This window comes from Tiliqua scincoides, chromosome 1 (assembly GCF_035046505.1).
Source record: "Tiliqua scincoides isolate rTilSci1 chromosome 1, rTilSci1.hap2, whole genome shotgun sequence".
Classification (NCBI taxonomy): Eukaryota; Metazoa; Chordata; class Lepidosauria; order Squamata; family Scincidae; genus Tiliqua; species Tiliqua scincoides.
The window spans coordinates 84862144-84879332 of record NC_089821.1 but is presented as its reverse complement, the minus strand read 5'-3'; the positions used below and the strand labels follow the sequence as shown (position 1 = coordinate 84879332).

Here is a 17189-nt window from a genome sequence, read left to right as displayed (position 1 = left end):
GTTTTGGCCTGTGAAAGAGTAATACTCAAGATGGTCTTTGATCTAAAAGTTCTTCCACAGAAAATAGTTCAGCTCCCTCTCGTATTGAAACCTTACATTTATTATATTGGGAAAATTACTTCTTCTATTAGTTCAGTTATACAAAATGATAGGGAAAACCAAGATGTGCCAGACAGAGACATAGGGTATTACCTTCAATCTACGAGTAGAAAGCAAATTAAAAGGAAAAAAAAATATTTAGCAATGAGGAAAACATATTTAGAATAGACATCTTGCATTAATATACAATTCTATAAGCAAACAAAAAACACCACAATCTAGTGTAGAAAAATCACATTTTATTAAATGCAGGTCCAATGTCATATATAATGTGTATGTTCAGTAATTAATACTGTAACATGGACATTTTAACACACAAAATTCATGGTTTAAAAATATCTAAAGATTTTCAGGGACTTTACTCCCCACTGCTAATAGTAGTAAGAAAATAATCCTAAAGCCTGGTATTTTCATTTTGCTTGTAGGCTATTCTTTCTGAGCACGTTTAAACAAATATACTGTCATGAGTTGGTGCCAGAACGGTGATTTTTACCCAAGTGTGTGTGTGCATGAGTGGCATCTCAGGATACTAGAAAATGTTGAGCAAATGGCTCTCTCTCTTTTTTTTTTTTTTTAATCAAGGTCAATATATGTGTCCTATTATTGCTATTTTTTTTTAAAGAAAGTACATCTAGAAGAGTGTTTAAAGACCAATTATGCAGTTTTAATGCTACGTGAAGATAAGAACAGTTTGCTGTCAACAGTTAATTGACTAATCTATTTCAGGGTCTTAGGTGGCTGAATATAGAATTCGAATGTTTTCTGCCAACAAACAGTGCAACTCACTGTTCTGAAGGGAGAATTGGTCACAGTAGCCTTTTTACTATAGATGCCACCAACATTACTGCTCTAGGAGCTGTGAAAACAGTTTATTGGTAAACCTTTCCAAATGGGTTGGACCAATACGCTTTTTCAGAGAGAAAAACATTATGAAGTGAAACATGGTTTTTTTTGCTTATTTTCTCCCTTCCCATCTTCCCCTAATGCATTCATAGCTTTCCTTTTTCCTGTTCACAGGATTCAAGCTTTCAAAACTCACTTTCCTAAAGCAATCTGTCATCTTATTGGGGAAAAATCTGCTTATATATCAGAGGCTAGAACATTATCCAAGGTGAGAGTCACAAACCAATCCAAGTGGGAGATCAGTGCAAAGAAGCATCTATGCCCCTCTTTGCTTGAGGCATTTGTGTATGGTGCAGTGAACAAACAAGCCCAATTTTTTCCCCCTCACCATTCAAGAGTAGAAATTTTGGCAGGTTATGTCCCATGATTGCTATATACAACTAGTAATACTTATTACAATTATGAAAAAAATAATTTACTCAATGAAACCAAAAAAGATTCAGTCAAGGTGTTTTCTGCATTTATCCAATTTGTCAAGTTGTGTTCTTAAGGCTGCAATCCTAACTACACTTTCCTGAGAGTAAGCTCCTATTTGAACAAAATAGGACTTCCTTCTGAGTAGACTTGGTTAGGACTGTGCCCTAATTCCATTATCTTACTGAGCCCAGAAGGTCCACTGTAGGGGCACTGTCAGTGTCAAGTACAGCAGGTTCTGCAGTATTGTAATGATATTCTCTAGTGAGAGTGGAATGTGCAAGTTTACAATGCCATTTTAGAGAAAAGCACAAGGAGGATTTCAATCAGAAGATTGGCTTAGAACAGGGGCGTCCAAACATTTTGGCAGGAGGGCCACATTATCTCTCTGACACTGTGTTGGGGCCAGGAAAAAAAAGAATTAAGTTACATTGAAAATTTGAATAAATTTACATAAATGAATTTATTAGAGATGGAACTTGTATGAATGAATAAAGGTCTTGCAGTAGCTCAGGGCCTATAAAAGGCCTTTCACAAAGCAAGGCCAGCCTTTCTTGCACTGCCACTGCTGCATCACAGGTGTGAAACAGCAAGTAGTGGAGGGAGCCCTTGTCCCACAGCTCAAGTGAGAGGTCGAACAGCCATCCTAATGCGGAGAGCAGTTGCATCAGGCCAGTACGGGCTCCAGCAAATCTCTGGAGGGCCAGAGACTCATTGGAGACTGGGGGCTCCCCGTGGGCCTAAATGGGAGCCCCTGAGGGCCGCAAGTGGCCCCTGGGCCGGGGTTTGGGCACTCCTGGCTTAGAAGCATGCAGTTTTAAGTGCTGAGCCTTAAGTAAACATTTATTTCCTGGTTTTGAAACTCTGAAGGCACACAGTTTCTATGTTTTCATGGTTCTTTAATGGAACATTATATGAAATCACAGTATTTTTTGATTGTCCAAGGGTTTTCTGCCTTTCACAGCAATGCAACAGTGACAACTTCTTAACATTAAGTATCTTCATTTAACAACCCTGCAACAGCTAATTGATCCATACTCTTCATATTCATTACAATTCAGTGCCAACCAAAACTTGAAGATGTGCCATCCAACAGTATACTATTCTAACTTTTTACAAGTCCTTACAGTATTTCCGTTTCTGCACTTTACCCCTCTGTACTGCTTTTAACAATTGTCCTTTTCCAAATTATCACATTCAAGGACTATGATTCATAAGAGCCTCTTTAGTTGCTTGCACGGACTTTGGTTTTTCCTTATGAATAGAATCTCTTACAGGACATCCTACCTTTAAAAAATCCTCTGAATGTCATTCAGCCAGGTGCCTAAAATGTACATCAAAACTGCCAATGAATATTTGCATGTGCAAGTTCCTGGGTCAGAAGGTTGAACACATGATGGACAGCTCTAAGATTCTTCCTTCAGATCTTCTTTAAAAAAAAGAAAAGAAGAAGAAACTAAACAGATATCCTATCTCTTTTTTCTACCCGTGGCAATTTTTTTAGTTTATGAACACTGGAAAAGGAAAGGAGGAGAAAGGAGCCTATTCTTCCCATTTTATACTCTCAATTTCACTTCTTCCCATCTTATACAGGTGAAACTCAATTTCACCAGGTGTCTCCCGGTGATCTATGGAAACCAGGACAGCCTGGATGCGAGCATGAAGAAAACAGATGGGCTGGCCAGCTCGGCAAGAACATTCAGGCTCCCGGGTGAAGCTGCAGCACCTCCCTCCCAGCTGCCCTTGCAAACACCAGTTTTCTCCCCACTCTGGCTTGCCTTTGCCTCACTGTCCTCTCAAAGTGGGTGCTTTTAAGAGCCATCCTCAAGTACACTGCTGCTGCCACATGGAGGAAGCTGAAGTCAAGTGCTTCCAGGTTTGTTTCCACAGTGTCTCACTGGGAGGCACCCGGTGAAACCGAGTTCCATAAGGGGGGAGGGATGCCAAGCCCAGTCACTCTTCTTTCCTTCAGCAGCAATTGCAGGCAACAGCAATTTCTCCTGGGGTCAGTGCAAAAGTTATGAGACCAAGCGCTCTCTGACCAAGGGAGGGGAAGGGGCCTTGGTGCCACAGGAGCACTGGGGCTTCCCAGAGAACTGTAGGCTATCCTGCAGCCCTCCAGCTTGCCACAAAAAGAAAATAAACCTTTGTCCTCTTTTCCCCACTTACTTAAACTGCTTTAAAGGAACATTTTTAAAGGAATTCTTTCTTTTTTTTAGGGACTCAATGCAGATGGCCATGACCATTTGCATTGAGTCAAATCCACTGACCAAAAAATCAGTTGATATAAAGGCATCACCTGTACTCCCAAAGTAACTCCTGTGGCTGCTTTTCATTAAAAGGAAATAGGAGCAAGAATCACTGACTTGCCTGTCCAAGCATGCTTCGAAAGTTTATTTCCTTTTCCACCATTGCCACTTGAACCTGGACCAATCTTGTTAGTATGGAATAAGTTGGTTTGGCACATTTTAAAAGGTGTTTTTGTATAAAGGTGTTGAATTAAAGGTTCTTTAACTGTAACCATTTTTCCCAATGTAACATATGTACAAACTTTGGTGTTACTTAAGTTTTATATTAACAGTTCTTTAAAATCTTGACTTTTTTGGACACAATAGGCATTTTAAACACAAGGCACCCAAGAAGGTATATGTAGTGTTGGGGAGCCAATAATAGCTTCTGCAGTAATGACATTAAATAAATTAAAATATTTTTCTTTCTTTTCTTTTTACTATTCAAGTAGAGCTTATATGTCATAAAATGATAGCTCGTACCTATAACAGGTAACTGATATTTTAGTTTTCATCTGAAGGCTTGTATAAAATTACAATCCATAGTCTTTTTACAAGATTTGAGAAGTATTTGTAAGAATATTGTCCAGCACTTAACAAAAATATGAAAGCTTAAAAAATTAGACCAGCATTCACTTCCTTGATTGTATCAAGTAATTTTACCAGCTGAGTTCTATAAGGCAAGCTGGTTTCTTAGAAGAACTGGAATTTCCTATAGAAAAGGAGCTCTTAATAAAACTTATTCAAGATTGGAAATTACAAGGAGGAAAGCACATTTTTAAGTTTCAAAAGAACTGAAACATTAAAGATTCAGAAGAGGCACTGAAATGTGATTCCACAGGGTCTTTCCAGGAGATTGTCTCTTCGCTATCATTCCAACTTACGCTATAAAATGAAAGAAAACAGTATCATTAGTACCACTAAATTATGTTACAATCTGCAGTTCTCCAATCTGACTTTATAATCTGCTTTTTTCATCACAAGAAAAACCCTGATGGCTTAGGTCAAAGGCCCATTTACTCCAACAACCTGTTTCCCACAATGGCCCACCAGCTGTCCACAAGAAGGAGAGATACATATGCTTCTCTACCACCACTGCTCCCCTGCAACAGGTAAGCAGAGACATACTGCCAGTGAACCTGAAGGAAGCACATAAGCTTCATAAGTAGTAGCTACCTAGCAGCATCATGACTATGGAGCAGCCTTCCATAACTCTGTCTAATTCCCTTTTAAAGCAGTCCAAGCTAGTGGCCATCAACTCGTCTTGTGGCAAGGAACTCCACAAACGAATTATACATTGTCAGAAGAACTTCCTTTTGTCCATCCTAAATTTCTTGCCAATCAGTTTCAATGAACAGTATTCATGTAACTGAAGGTTAAGTTCATTAGCACATCAGTGTGATCAACTTGGTTGGTTGGTTGTATCTTAACCCTAGAATGCACATTAGGAAGTCTCCACATAGGACTGTCACCACTACAGACCCCCAAATCCACTCCTGAGAATCAGGACACCTTCTGGAGCAGGATGAGATGCAGAGCTGGACATGTAGAGGAAAAGGTGGGGAGGGGGAAATCAGCTAAAATCTCTCCTCTCTTTATACAAACAGAAGTAATTTCCATTCTTGCAAAATATCTTTAGAATGTGTTCTAAATTTTATATGTGTTCTAAAAGTGTTATTATGAACCCAGTCATTTGCAATCAGCAGCAAATTTTATCATTTGTTTTATAAGGTTAAGAATGTATAATGCATTTTTCTCTTCCCAACGGGGAAGTAATCAAGGTGGACTGCTTAACACAAAAGTAGAATAGTAAAAACTTGAAAACACAACCAAAAACTAAAGCAGACACAGCAAATAGGACCAAAAAATAAAAGTATTCACTCCAGCAGGAAACCTAACTCTTCAAAGGCAAAAGAAATAACGGTTTTCTGTTGTCAAAACAACGTGGGGGGAAAAAATTGAACCTCGTGAGACACTGAAGTCCAGAGACCATATTATCAAGCTGAAGGCCTCCAATAACCTTGTGGAATCTGCCCTCCAGGACTGGAACTTCTGTAGGATGGTGCTCTTAAGCATCATCCAGCCAGGTTTTTCAGAAGGATACCAGAGTCAATAGTATTGAAAGCTGCTAAAAGGTCTAGCAAAGCCAATAGGAATGTAATCCCTCTTTTCCAGTTTCTAGCAGAAGTAATCAACTAGGGCAGGGGTCTCCAAACCCTGGCCCGGGGGCCAGATGCAGCCCGCAGTGAGCCTCTATCCGGCCCGCGGCCAGCCTCTTCTCCCCTGAAAACCTCTGGCCCACTTGACTGAACATGACCAGAGCTGTGCTCCGATTGCATCTGGAGGGTGTTCTATGGGCCGGTGAGGCTGAGTGAATGAGCCCACTCATTCATTTATTCATTCATCTAAGTTCCATCTCTATTTAAATTTTATATTTAAATTTTCTCCTGGCCCTCAGCACTGTGCCAGATATTTCATGCAGCCCTCTAGCCAAAAAGTTTGGAGACCCCTGAACTAGGGCAATCAAGGCAGAGCCTGTCCCAAACCCTGGCCAAGAAACAGTCTGAACAGGTCCAGGTAAACAGTTTCATCCAAGAATTCCTGGAGTTGGATCACCACTACACACTTAAGCATCCTCTTCCCCCCCCCCCCATACACACACACAAAAAGGGAAATTAGAGATCAGTTGGTAATTATCCAACATACAGGTGGGTCCAAGAACTATTGCTTCTAAAGAAACAATGACAACTGCCATTTAAGGCAATACATCAAAGGTAAATATTGATTACACTCCCTGCCAACTTGGCTAGTCCCATTAGGCAGGTCTGTCAGTCAAAATACACATGGATATCCTTGTAAGAAACTTGTTCACATTCTCTGGCTATACAAGATGAAAAGAACCCATAATAGTAACAGAACAAGCAGTTTCAAAAGGTACACTGTTGCATACATTATCTTATACATGCCTGCTATCTAAGGACATCCGCTTTCTCCATCTTCTTGAGAAACGCTATGCATTGAGATGAGACTTTCACATTGTTCACTTTCTTCTACTGTTCTACAGGATGATATGGAGATCAAGATTTTTTAATTAAAAAATGAAATCAGGATCATGAAAGCTATCTAAATATTTTCTAATGTAACATCCTATAGCATCTACACATGATGTGAAGTCTAGCTATATCTTGAGTATCTACAACTTTACCTAGAACCTTCAAAAGATAAAAAATTTAAATGCTCATTCCTCATTCGAAGTCTTTTGGCTCTAAATTAACACATAACCAAAAATCAGAAGAATGTCAAGAAAATATTTCCCGACATGCACATTAGAATGCTGCTTGAATTAACTGATACCAACCCAAACTTAGAACAAGGTTTCAACCCAGTTCTGTAATCTACACAAATTTCTGCAGATGTGGTCTTATGGGGTTCTCTCAGGGATATACACTACTATGTAGCGTAGAAGACGCTTGGCAAAATCATTGGACTTAGTGATGAACACTGGCAGTATGTCAATAAGTTTAGCCTCTAAATAGCATTTTTTAAACACACACTTTAAGAGATCATGAAGTGATGCGGGCAAGTTATGGGACATGTGTCATCACCAATGCGACACAACTATCAGGCACTAGCTAATGGGTGTATACAACTCTTGCACAGCTACATCCTACAGAGCACTCACTACACTGCACAACTGGGGCTGGCATGGGAATCATATTTTCCTGCAAAAAGGATTCTGATTGAATAATGGAATTCTAGTCTGAGCACCATCCACATTGATCTGAAGAGCTGCTGCCAGTCAGGGTAGGCAATACTGAGCAATGGACCGATACTTTCAGTAGAAGGCAGCTTAATATGCTCATTAGAATTGACAATTTTGTCAAACCAGTTTTGTTCTGACAAGTGTTGGGTGATGGGTTGGTGGTTCCCTCCTGTGCCTCTATATATATAGTGTATTGTTTGCTGCTTACCCTGACAGATGTTGCTTTCTTTCTTTCTTTTTTCACTTTTATATTTGTGGATCTACGTGCTGTTTTTCTCTGCCAACAGTTTTTATTAGCTGTTGATTAATTGTTTTTATTTATTGTAAACTTTATTATTTTTTATGAAAACTTGTAAGCTGCCTCAGGCAAAGAGAGGATTTACATTGCTTAAATAAATACACACAACTCCTAAAGGATTCATAGAATCCTGCCCCCCCCCCCACAAGCTATTATGTGCTTGGACAACGGGTTGGCTGTTCCTTCCTTCTGCTACTTAAGTAGGCTGTTTCTTATTGATAGTGATGGCTGCAGCCACTGCTCTTCACCTTTTGGATACACAAGGAGGGCACAGGAAAGAAAAAGGAAATCAGGGAAAATAGAAGTGGGCAAGACTCCTATGGACACCAACTACCAACTTTAGTCTGTACTTCTCTTCCCAGTTTCCTTTTTCTGACTTGGAAAGGTCCTTCAACAGACAGGATGGAGGGAAAGATAGCCACAGGGGAACCAAAGTGCTCCCCTTACCATGAACTTGAACTTTTTGCCACTGACACTGGTGTCTGTTTATGGATATGTTGGTAACTCCTCAAGTGGAAGAAGTTAAGATTATTAAAAGATACACATCAAAGATGCCAAGGCAAACATAGAAAAAAGAGGGGAAAGCTGTAGAGATAATCTTACCTCTGCACACGATGCTTTCTGCAGATGAATACAAAAACCCGTCTAATTCCCACCATCACTGGATCCCAGTTGTTGTAATGACATAAGAGAGTTGCAATGAAAAAAGAAAAAAATACAGGGATTGCCCCTGCAAAAAATAACCAAGAAAACTGGACCTGAAATTAGAACAGTATTTGTTTTAAATAAAATTAGTTGATTGTTTCATTTGTAATAAAGATGAAACAAACAGTTCCTGTATTTGAATTGGACAGAAAACATTTCTTTAGATCAGTGATTTTCAACCAGTGATCAGTGATTTTGTACTGTGGCATGTTGGTGTGCCATGAATAGTCTGTAGGAGTGCTGTGGAAGTTTGGGGAAGGGTTATATATTAGTAGGGCCATTGGGGGATGAGATCCCCCCCACCAGCAGCATGGTGTGCCTTGTCAATTGTGAAAAGAACTGATGGTGTTCCTTGACAATTTTAGCGTGTTATCAATGTACTGTGAGATGAAAATCACTGCTCTAGATGCAATGGGCCTGTATAAGATCCTCTCACTAACATGCATAGGTAACATCTTTCACATTGGTTCAACATTCAGATAGCTACCAATGGTTTATCATATACACTATTCCCTTGCCTTACAGCAAGGTTATATTCCAGAGTCAGCACTAAAGCTAAAATAGCGTAAAAACTGTCTTGAAAATTCCTAACACCTAGAAAAAAGTACTGTCCCACTGTACTTACATACAAGTCGTTAAAGATACTTGATCCTGTATTCCAAGAAAGTTATTCATGACTAACAACCCAACCATATTACATGTTAATAAGAATTAAGAATTCCCATTGAGAATGGGAATTAAGAATTAATTAAGAATTAAGAATTCTTAAGGACTCAGAATTAAGTCCCATGGTGTTCAGTAGGGTGAACTGAAGAACCAGATATGCAGGCAACTAGCCTGCATGCTACAGAGAGACTAGCAGGAACCAGAAACTGTTCTACTTCCTGTTAGTCACCCTCTAGCATACAGGTTGCCTGCACATTCAGTTTTTCAGTTAAGCAAGAATGTTTAAGCTAGAAACACACTGCAAATGCTACTACGGAATTAAAAAGGTACCACAATGGGCCTGGAGGGAGGTCCCCTAGATAAGTGAATCTGCAGATACTGGATCCATGGGTACAGAGGCCCACCTGTATTACAATTTTATTTTGATTTAAATATTACTTTATGCTACGTCTACATTTTAGATGTTCTCTTACGACTAATGGAATATTATGAAAAGCTAAAATCAGTAGTGAAAGAGTTAATTGCGTTAACAGCAAGATAAAAATGAAGAGGCAAACTAATTTGAGAGTGAAGAGGAAAATCTTATTATCTGGTAATGTGAATTTATAGATTGATAAAAGATATTGATAAGGTTGAGCAAGACATTGAGAAAGATCTCTCTTTTCACAGTGATATCAGCTCTATTTTGGAGGCACTTCCTTCTGGCTAGATGAATCTTTCAATGGGAACCCACTGTTACTACTATCCAGCTCCCTACAGCCATCAGTGCAATATCTATTTTGCTATTCATGGACCTTAAGGAAAGGGCGAAGAAAGGAGGGATAAATCCCAAACTAAAAAAAATTCCATTTCATATTGGGTATTGGAAACATTCAGCAGTAGATACAGTGGAAGAAAGTACGATTTATCTGATTTCAGGCATTTATCTGATTTCCTGATTTCAGGAATTGTGTGAGTGACTGACTTGACATCACACTAAACTCACTGTTGGTTATTATGACGGGTAACTGTATTCATGTTAATATCACACCATATCTTACTTTAGAATGGATGTGTTACAATGAGGGCAAGTTCTACCAGTGCAAAAAATGAATATGACAACAGGGAAAACATTTCCACTGTCACAGGTAATGTACATCTTGTCACAAATGTTGCTCATCAGTGATTTATAAAATTATTTACACCATTTTCCTGAAAAATAACTGAAGGACTGATATAGTAATTTTGTTTATGATGTCTGCATCTGTTTCAAACAAATCTTAATTTAAGCAACAATCCTTTTTCTAATGAAAATCCAATCCATTTTAGAATGTAATTTTAATTATACGACAACTGCCAGCTTAATGCAAGATAGTTACTGTAGATACTCGCCTACAGGGTGAGAAATTTTTGCCAAGAAATCAAGCTTAGATAATCATTTTGCCTTATCTCCAAGGTGTGTGTGGGGGGGGGGGGGGCAGAGCTTTTCAACTCAGAAGTTATTTTTCAAGGGGCACCAGCAATGCAGAGATAGAGGGCCATTAATCTCCAAGAGAACTGCTGGAAAGTCAAAGTTAACCTTTTCATTGCTCCTGAAACTTCCAGTGAACTGAAACAAGATTCCTTCTCTAAGTTTACAGAGCCTGTTGCAGTCATTTTGCAAATGCTTGCATTTTGCAGAAGTCTGATTTTTTTAAACACCAGGATGTAATCCTTGTTTCCACTTGAAACAAAGTCTTAAGCTACAATTCAGTGCACCATTACTTAAGAATAACACCCATGGAAAGCAATGGGTCTGCTTCTGAGAAAATAGAGTTTCAACCATGTGCAGCTGCACTTACAGTAATTCCTTGTTGCTCGTCTCTCTGCTGTGAACTGAATTGCACACTCCCAGTTATGTGTTGTATGTTATATGCTGAACCTCTGGCTTGACATACCAGACACCTTAAGAAAGGATTTGATTAATGGTTGCCCTGCAGTGGTTCCCAACCTTTTTTCATTTGCATACCCCTTGGCAGCCCATTTCCAAAAATTGTACCCTTCATATTAGCTAAATGTTTGTAATTAATATTAATATAAGCCCTCATCTCCTCCACATGAAAACCCATACTTCATGTATTCATCACAGTAGTTTCTCTTTTTGGCTGTTTGAAGAACAGAAGACAATCCCTTTGTACTGTTTTGCACCAGAAGTGTGCTGAGAAATTCTGGGTGATTGATCACTTTCCATATTATGTTTCAGCTTTTTTACTGTGCTGGTTTTCAATCACTGGTTCATAGATGAATTGGTCACCAAAAATTAGCTATTGGTGGTGCTTTCACAGTCAACTAGCTACCTCCCTTCCTGGCTCTGCAAGGCATTCTGGAGCACTACTTGCCTTTTTCTGCCATTATTCCATTCTTTTTCAAGGATCCCTAAAGGTCCTGTTGAGCACCCCTGAGGGTACATGTACCCCAGGTTGGGAACCACTGTTCTACTGGTATGTTGTTTACAGTGCACTTACTCTGATAGTGTTTACAAAAAGGTTGTGAAGAACAGAATTAAAAAAGTTAAAGAATAAGAATGTATCTTATGCTCTTTTACTACATTTCTAATAAATTAGAGACTGTACAGTTCTTAGGTAACAACTACTAGTAGGTTATTTTTCAGGATCTGGCCTCAAGTAAATTCAGACAAATCTATAGTCAGGCACCCCCCTAAGTTTGGAGAATGGGATGTCAATCAAGGGAGACACAGACAGACCTCTTGTTACCTAAGCTACCTTGGTCTGGTGCTTTCGTGTGAAGATCAAGGTGGGGCAGAGGTCACAGGACAACAGCCCTACCCTATTACATTCTACCATACGTGGCACAGCATCTAGATTTGCAGAGGATCGCGCTCATTCCATTTTTTCTTCATGTTGCAAAACACAATTTCTTCCCATTACTGATACTCCTTCTTCTCCATTATATACCTATAATTACTCCTTGTCCCATGACACAGTTTATAGATAATCTATTTGGGATCCTAGCAGCACTTACAATGGTCATTAATAAAGTTTAACATTACCTTTTGCATGCACATATCAGCTATTATGGACAGAGGTATTGTAAGGCTCAGGGCAAGTGTGCCCATCAATGATGAGGTAAGAAAACAGCCCCTAGGAAAATATTAAAATGAAGAAATTTGAATTTAAAAGCTAAAGCATTATGGAGGTGCAGAAGCAATTTTTATGTGTACGTCATGGATAGGAAGTTTCTGTGAGCTTTTTACAATTCTGTAAAACTATTTGATAAGCCAAATGTGCTTATAAAACTCATTTTTAAAATTTGTTGATCAAACTATTTGTAGCCTTGCTTGCTTGGAAATAACTTTGGAACACAGACTGTACTGAGATTAGAATACAAAAATTATCACACCAGCTCAGTTTTAAATCCAATTAATTAATTCTTATTTTATGTATTTGGGCTCAACAATTCCAGTTAAGGTGACTAAAAATATAGCTCCACACAGTTACACTAGCTGTAACTAGTGTTAACAAGTTGTATTCTAAGGCAATGATTCTCAAACTTTTTAGAGACTGGAGGCTGCTGCCCAAAATACCAAGGGGTGTGGCTATAATGCACAGCAGTGTTTCCCTCACTAAACAGCAGCTTGTACAAAGCCCTTGATGTACAAAGCCCAATCTGCCCTGTCAAGTTTTGTGACCCAACAAAAACTGGGTCACAACCCACTGGTAGGTCTCAGACACAGAAATCTGAATGCTTGAACAAAACACTGCACACCATTTATAGGTTGTAACACACAAAACTGTTGTATCTCATTACATGAACAGTGCAGGATGCCCCCTTACTTTCCAATGCACTTCTTAGGGTACAATCCAATGGTTCTATGAAAAATGTCCACATGAAAAAAGCCCACACAAGAACTGCCCACAAAAAAAAAATGCCCTAACAGTAACCCAAAACATGTGGGGCAGTTTGCATGGGCTTTTTTCTGGTTACACAATCCAATACCTATATTTTAATTCTATAAGCTATTAATCTGACTCAGGACAGATTTGAGCTGGTATGCAAAATATTATTCTTAGTATTTTGCCACTGCTTTGTAGCAATTCTTCAGCTGTGATTTCTAACATCCAGTGATCACTTGCATGTGCCCATGTCCTACTACACATTAGCCACCACATAATATGCAATTAATATTTAATTGAAATTAACACAATGTCAACCCAAACACAAATCTTCAGTTGAGGTAGTTCACGCATATAGCTGCAAATAAATTGAGCAAGCAAGTGATGAGGGAGACCAAGTGTTGTATGCAGATATATGACATCTTAGATGGCAACAGCTACAGTGGGAAACCTAGATATCCATGTCCTCCCTCATCTTTCTCTACAACTCTGGATATCCACATCCTCCCTCATCTTTCTCTCCTTACTATGACTGTAACTGCCAATTATATTCTCCAAGCCAATGAGCTGCAGTCAGGAAAAAAAAGCTGCACAGGCATCCACTGCAAGCACTACCATGTGTTGATTTCATGCATGGATCTCTTTAAGGCAGTGATCTTCTACCTTTATTGTGCCACGACCACAATGAATGAATGAATCAGGTAACTCACCACTGATCCAGTCCTACTCCTGGGACCTGATCTGCCCACTCCCTACCTCTTGTATCTTCATAACAACCCTGTGACTTAGCACTCAGAGCAGTGCCAGCAATAGGAGCTGTGGGACAAGACAGCAAGAAGAGACTGTGCAGGATTATATCAAGAACTCACTTTTGATAAGGCAGTACCATTATTGGATTGGATCCCAGACCTCTCTTCCACAGGCTTTGAAAGTCTGCTGCAATCCCCAAAATGAAGCTTTGCAACCCCATTGGGGTCATGATCCACAGGTTGAAGAACACTGCTTTAAGGTTTTAAAGAGCCTTCTGGCTTGTGCACATGCAGATTCCAAAGTGCTGTGCTAGTGTGATCACAATAGCCTCAAGTGTGGCAGATATTTCTGCCTCAAGTGTGGCAGTTTAGCATATGAGAGATCACCTGGTATCAGATGTGTTTGGCTCTGGACAAAAAATACTGCTTAAGAACCCAAGCTATTTTACACTCCAATTTCCTTTAATAAGCAACACTTTCCTCCCTTGATGAAATCCTTGACATAGGTTTATTGCAAGAACCAGAACTCTATAAAAATAGATTAGTTCCTCTAGTAAAACTAAACATATCCCCACTTGCTGACCTCTCAACAACTGTCCTTAAGAAGAATATTATAGGGATAAACACTATGAGAAACCTCTATTTAAGTTCCAGTTCCACATAATTGTGGAAAAACATTAATTCACTAAATCAGCATCAGCAGGACTCTAGTGTGGAGCAACCACAGAGAATGCATTTGAGCAACATACATACCACAACCAGAGGAATTCAGATAAAACAGTTCCAACAAGGCCATTGATGACAATGCACATGAGCACTAATTTACTGGGCAACTGAAAAGGCTCAAATCCAGTATAATGGAGTAGGAAGAAACCAGGCCAGAGCAGCAACAAATTAAACAAACCAACAAAACCTGCAAAAAACCAGAAGAAGAAATGTTAAGTAACCAAACGCAGGTACCCAGTGCTCCCACGTACTGCCCTGTAACCTGTAATCGAAGGTTACAATCCTATATACATTTTCCTCTGAGTAAGCTCCATTCAAAATAAGAATATGTATAGTATTCAAATAAAAAACAAAATAATTAAAAACTGGCAGAAACATAACAGAACATCAGAGTATTACCATGTATAATATTCATATACTGCCTTTGTTTTTTCCCCCCACAGCATTCAAGGTGGTCTACACAGGCAGGCTAGTCCTAAACTGCCATATCTTCAATGGGTTTTTTTTTTTACAGTATTGCTCTGTGAGAGGAACTTAACGGAACCCTCAGTTCACCAGATGTTTTCCATCCAAGTGCAGCCATCAATCTGGCTGTGTTCTGCACTTTCAAACTTTCACAGTAGCAGCAGTCGGTGCTCAAGATAATAAGCAACTAAAAATTAACAGGCCAGCCCAATACACCCAACAGAAAAGTACTGTCTTTGCCATGCATTTAGAAAAACCAACAAGGAAGGAGTGGGAAAGAATCACCAGGGAAGGAGCTCCCTGATGTCAATATTAAGAAGGTCCTGTATCTGATATGCATCTTTTGAACAACAACAAATAAAATTCCAGAAACAGATGGCATATATTCATTTGGTTGCAGCCTAAATCTTTCTCCCACAAACCAAAAGTAATTTTACCCAGTAATCTCTGGGTAATCTCTCTGTGTCCCTCAAAATTCCATTACAGTTCCCAAACACTTCAGAGCAATTTTTTTAGGAGCTACAGAGGGTTTTTAGGTTGCTAAAGGAGTGAGGAAATTATCCTTACTGCAGCAGTGCCCGATACTACATTGTACATACAATCATATTTTAGTGGTAGGATTGCCTCTACTTAAAAATCTAAGAGGTTATCCAAATCACATAACAAGTATCTTGAAAGAGACTGGAGGTTTGTAATGTCAATGGTCCTTGTCACATTCAGCAGGATAACACAAAGCAATCATTTTGCACTAAAACTGTTGCTTTCCACACCCTCAGTTTGGCACATTAGAACTATACAGCACCTGGAAAAAGTCTCTGGGAAAACACAGGTACCTTTTATTCTATAAAAATCTGCATTTCAGCACTGTGAAACTAACAATACAGAACAGGCTTAGAATATGCAATTGCAAAAGAGACTGCACAGTAGTAAAAAGAGTCAATGTACTTCTTCAATTAGCAAAGAGCACAGTACAGGGAGCAACATATTCTCTCTAATATAAGCACCAGTATGCCCCAATTTCATTTGCTCTAATCTCTTATGTTTGAGGTGGTGGTAACATATGGGAAGTGTCAGCAAGATATCCACTGGGCACAGTCCAACTCTAGAGTAACTTAAGAAGTCTGTGAGTTATGCATCTCAGAGGCATTTCTCCAAAGCCATAGTCAGAGGAAGCCAAGAAGATATCAGGGCATGTGGAGGAAAAGAAGTTGACCAATACGGGAAGACCACAACTTTTTCTTTAGCTATATGTAATATACAGTTAAGACTGGTCATGATATGCAGGTGTCTTATTTGCTCTTCATACAAATCCAGCCTTCTTCAAATTCGCCACTAACGTTTCACAAAGCTACATTTTTGCAAAACTGACTACCAAGAGTAATATCTGATCCAAGATTGATTCTCACCCAAATCCTGTTCTTACCAAAAAACATTGGTATATCAAGTTTGTCTTCTCTGTCTACTTTTCTTTTTATCATAACTATGTAGACTGCATAGAGCATAGCTCCTACAAGAGACCACAGGGAACCTGTAGAGGAAAAACACACATACATTTTGTTAAAACATTTTTTAAAATTTTACTGTAAGCCAACTTGCGCAGTTTTTAACTTTTAATTTTTAATCTTTTAAATTTTAATCTAAAATAAATAAAATTTTAGAATTATACATCACTATATTGTAGACTAGAATTTTTTAATGTTAAAATACTATTGCTTATTATTTACACTTAAAGAATTCGTTTTATTAATTATAAACATTCGTCAGAATTACATGGAGATATTTTTAAATACTTTATTTCGAAGTACGCACTTCCAATATTTTAATGCAATGTAATACATAAAATTGAGAAATTCATTGTAATTATTGAAGACTGTCAAGAATGTCCAACAATATCTATCCAGGTTAGTTCAACTTATAGAATATGATTTGGGTGAATATACCTATTGTATTTCTTTCAGCAGATTTCTCAGACCCAGAAAGATTCACAAGGACAACACCTCCAATGCTATTTGACAAAAATAAAAATATTTTATTTGAGGGGGAAAATAAGCATTTTGAGGAAAATTAAGTATTGGGTTCACACAAATTCAGAAAGATTTTCTATATAGAAAGCACTAATTAAGCCTAATTTTAGACTATTTTACAGTTGTATTATATTAACAAATAGTGTCATGTATTTTATACCATCCTACCATGCATTTCTTACAATCAGCAAACATTGACTGCTAGGACCAACTATCT

At 38.6% G+C, this 17189-nt stretch overlaps 1 protein-coding gene across 5 annotated transcripts in view; it reads right to left on the bottom strand.

Annotated features, from left to right (window-relative positions):
• Positions 1-318: 318 nt before the first annotated feature.
• The window catches only part of SLC35F5 (solute carrier family 35 member F5), a 42163-nt gene continuing 25292 nt past the window's right edge, over positions 319-17189 (bottom strand). For all 5 annotated transcript variants that reach the window (XM_066611873.1, XM_066611878.1, XM_066611875.1 and 2 more), the window contains 7 exons: positions 16889-16953; positions 16372-16476; positions 14511-14670; positions 12165-12255; positions 8369-8523; positions 6671-6762; positions 319-4589 (listed from right to left, as the gene is read on the bottom strand). In XM_066611873.1, coding sequence (XP_066467970.1) covers positions 6678-6762; positions 8369-8523; positions 12165-12255; positions 14511-14670; positions 16372-16476; positions 16889-16953 — 661 coding nt within the window. In that variant the 3' untranslated portion in view covers positions 319-4589; positions 6671-6677. The remainder of the gene's footprint in view (positions 4590-6670; positions 6763-8368; positions 8524-12164; positions 12256-14510; positions 14671-16371; positions 16477-16888; positions 16954-17189) is intronic.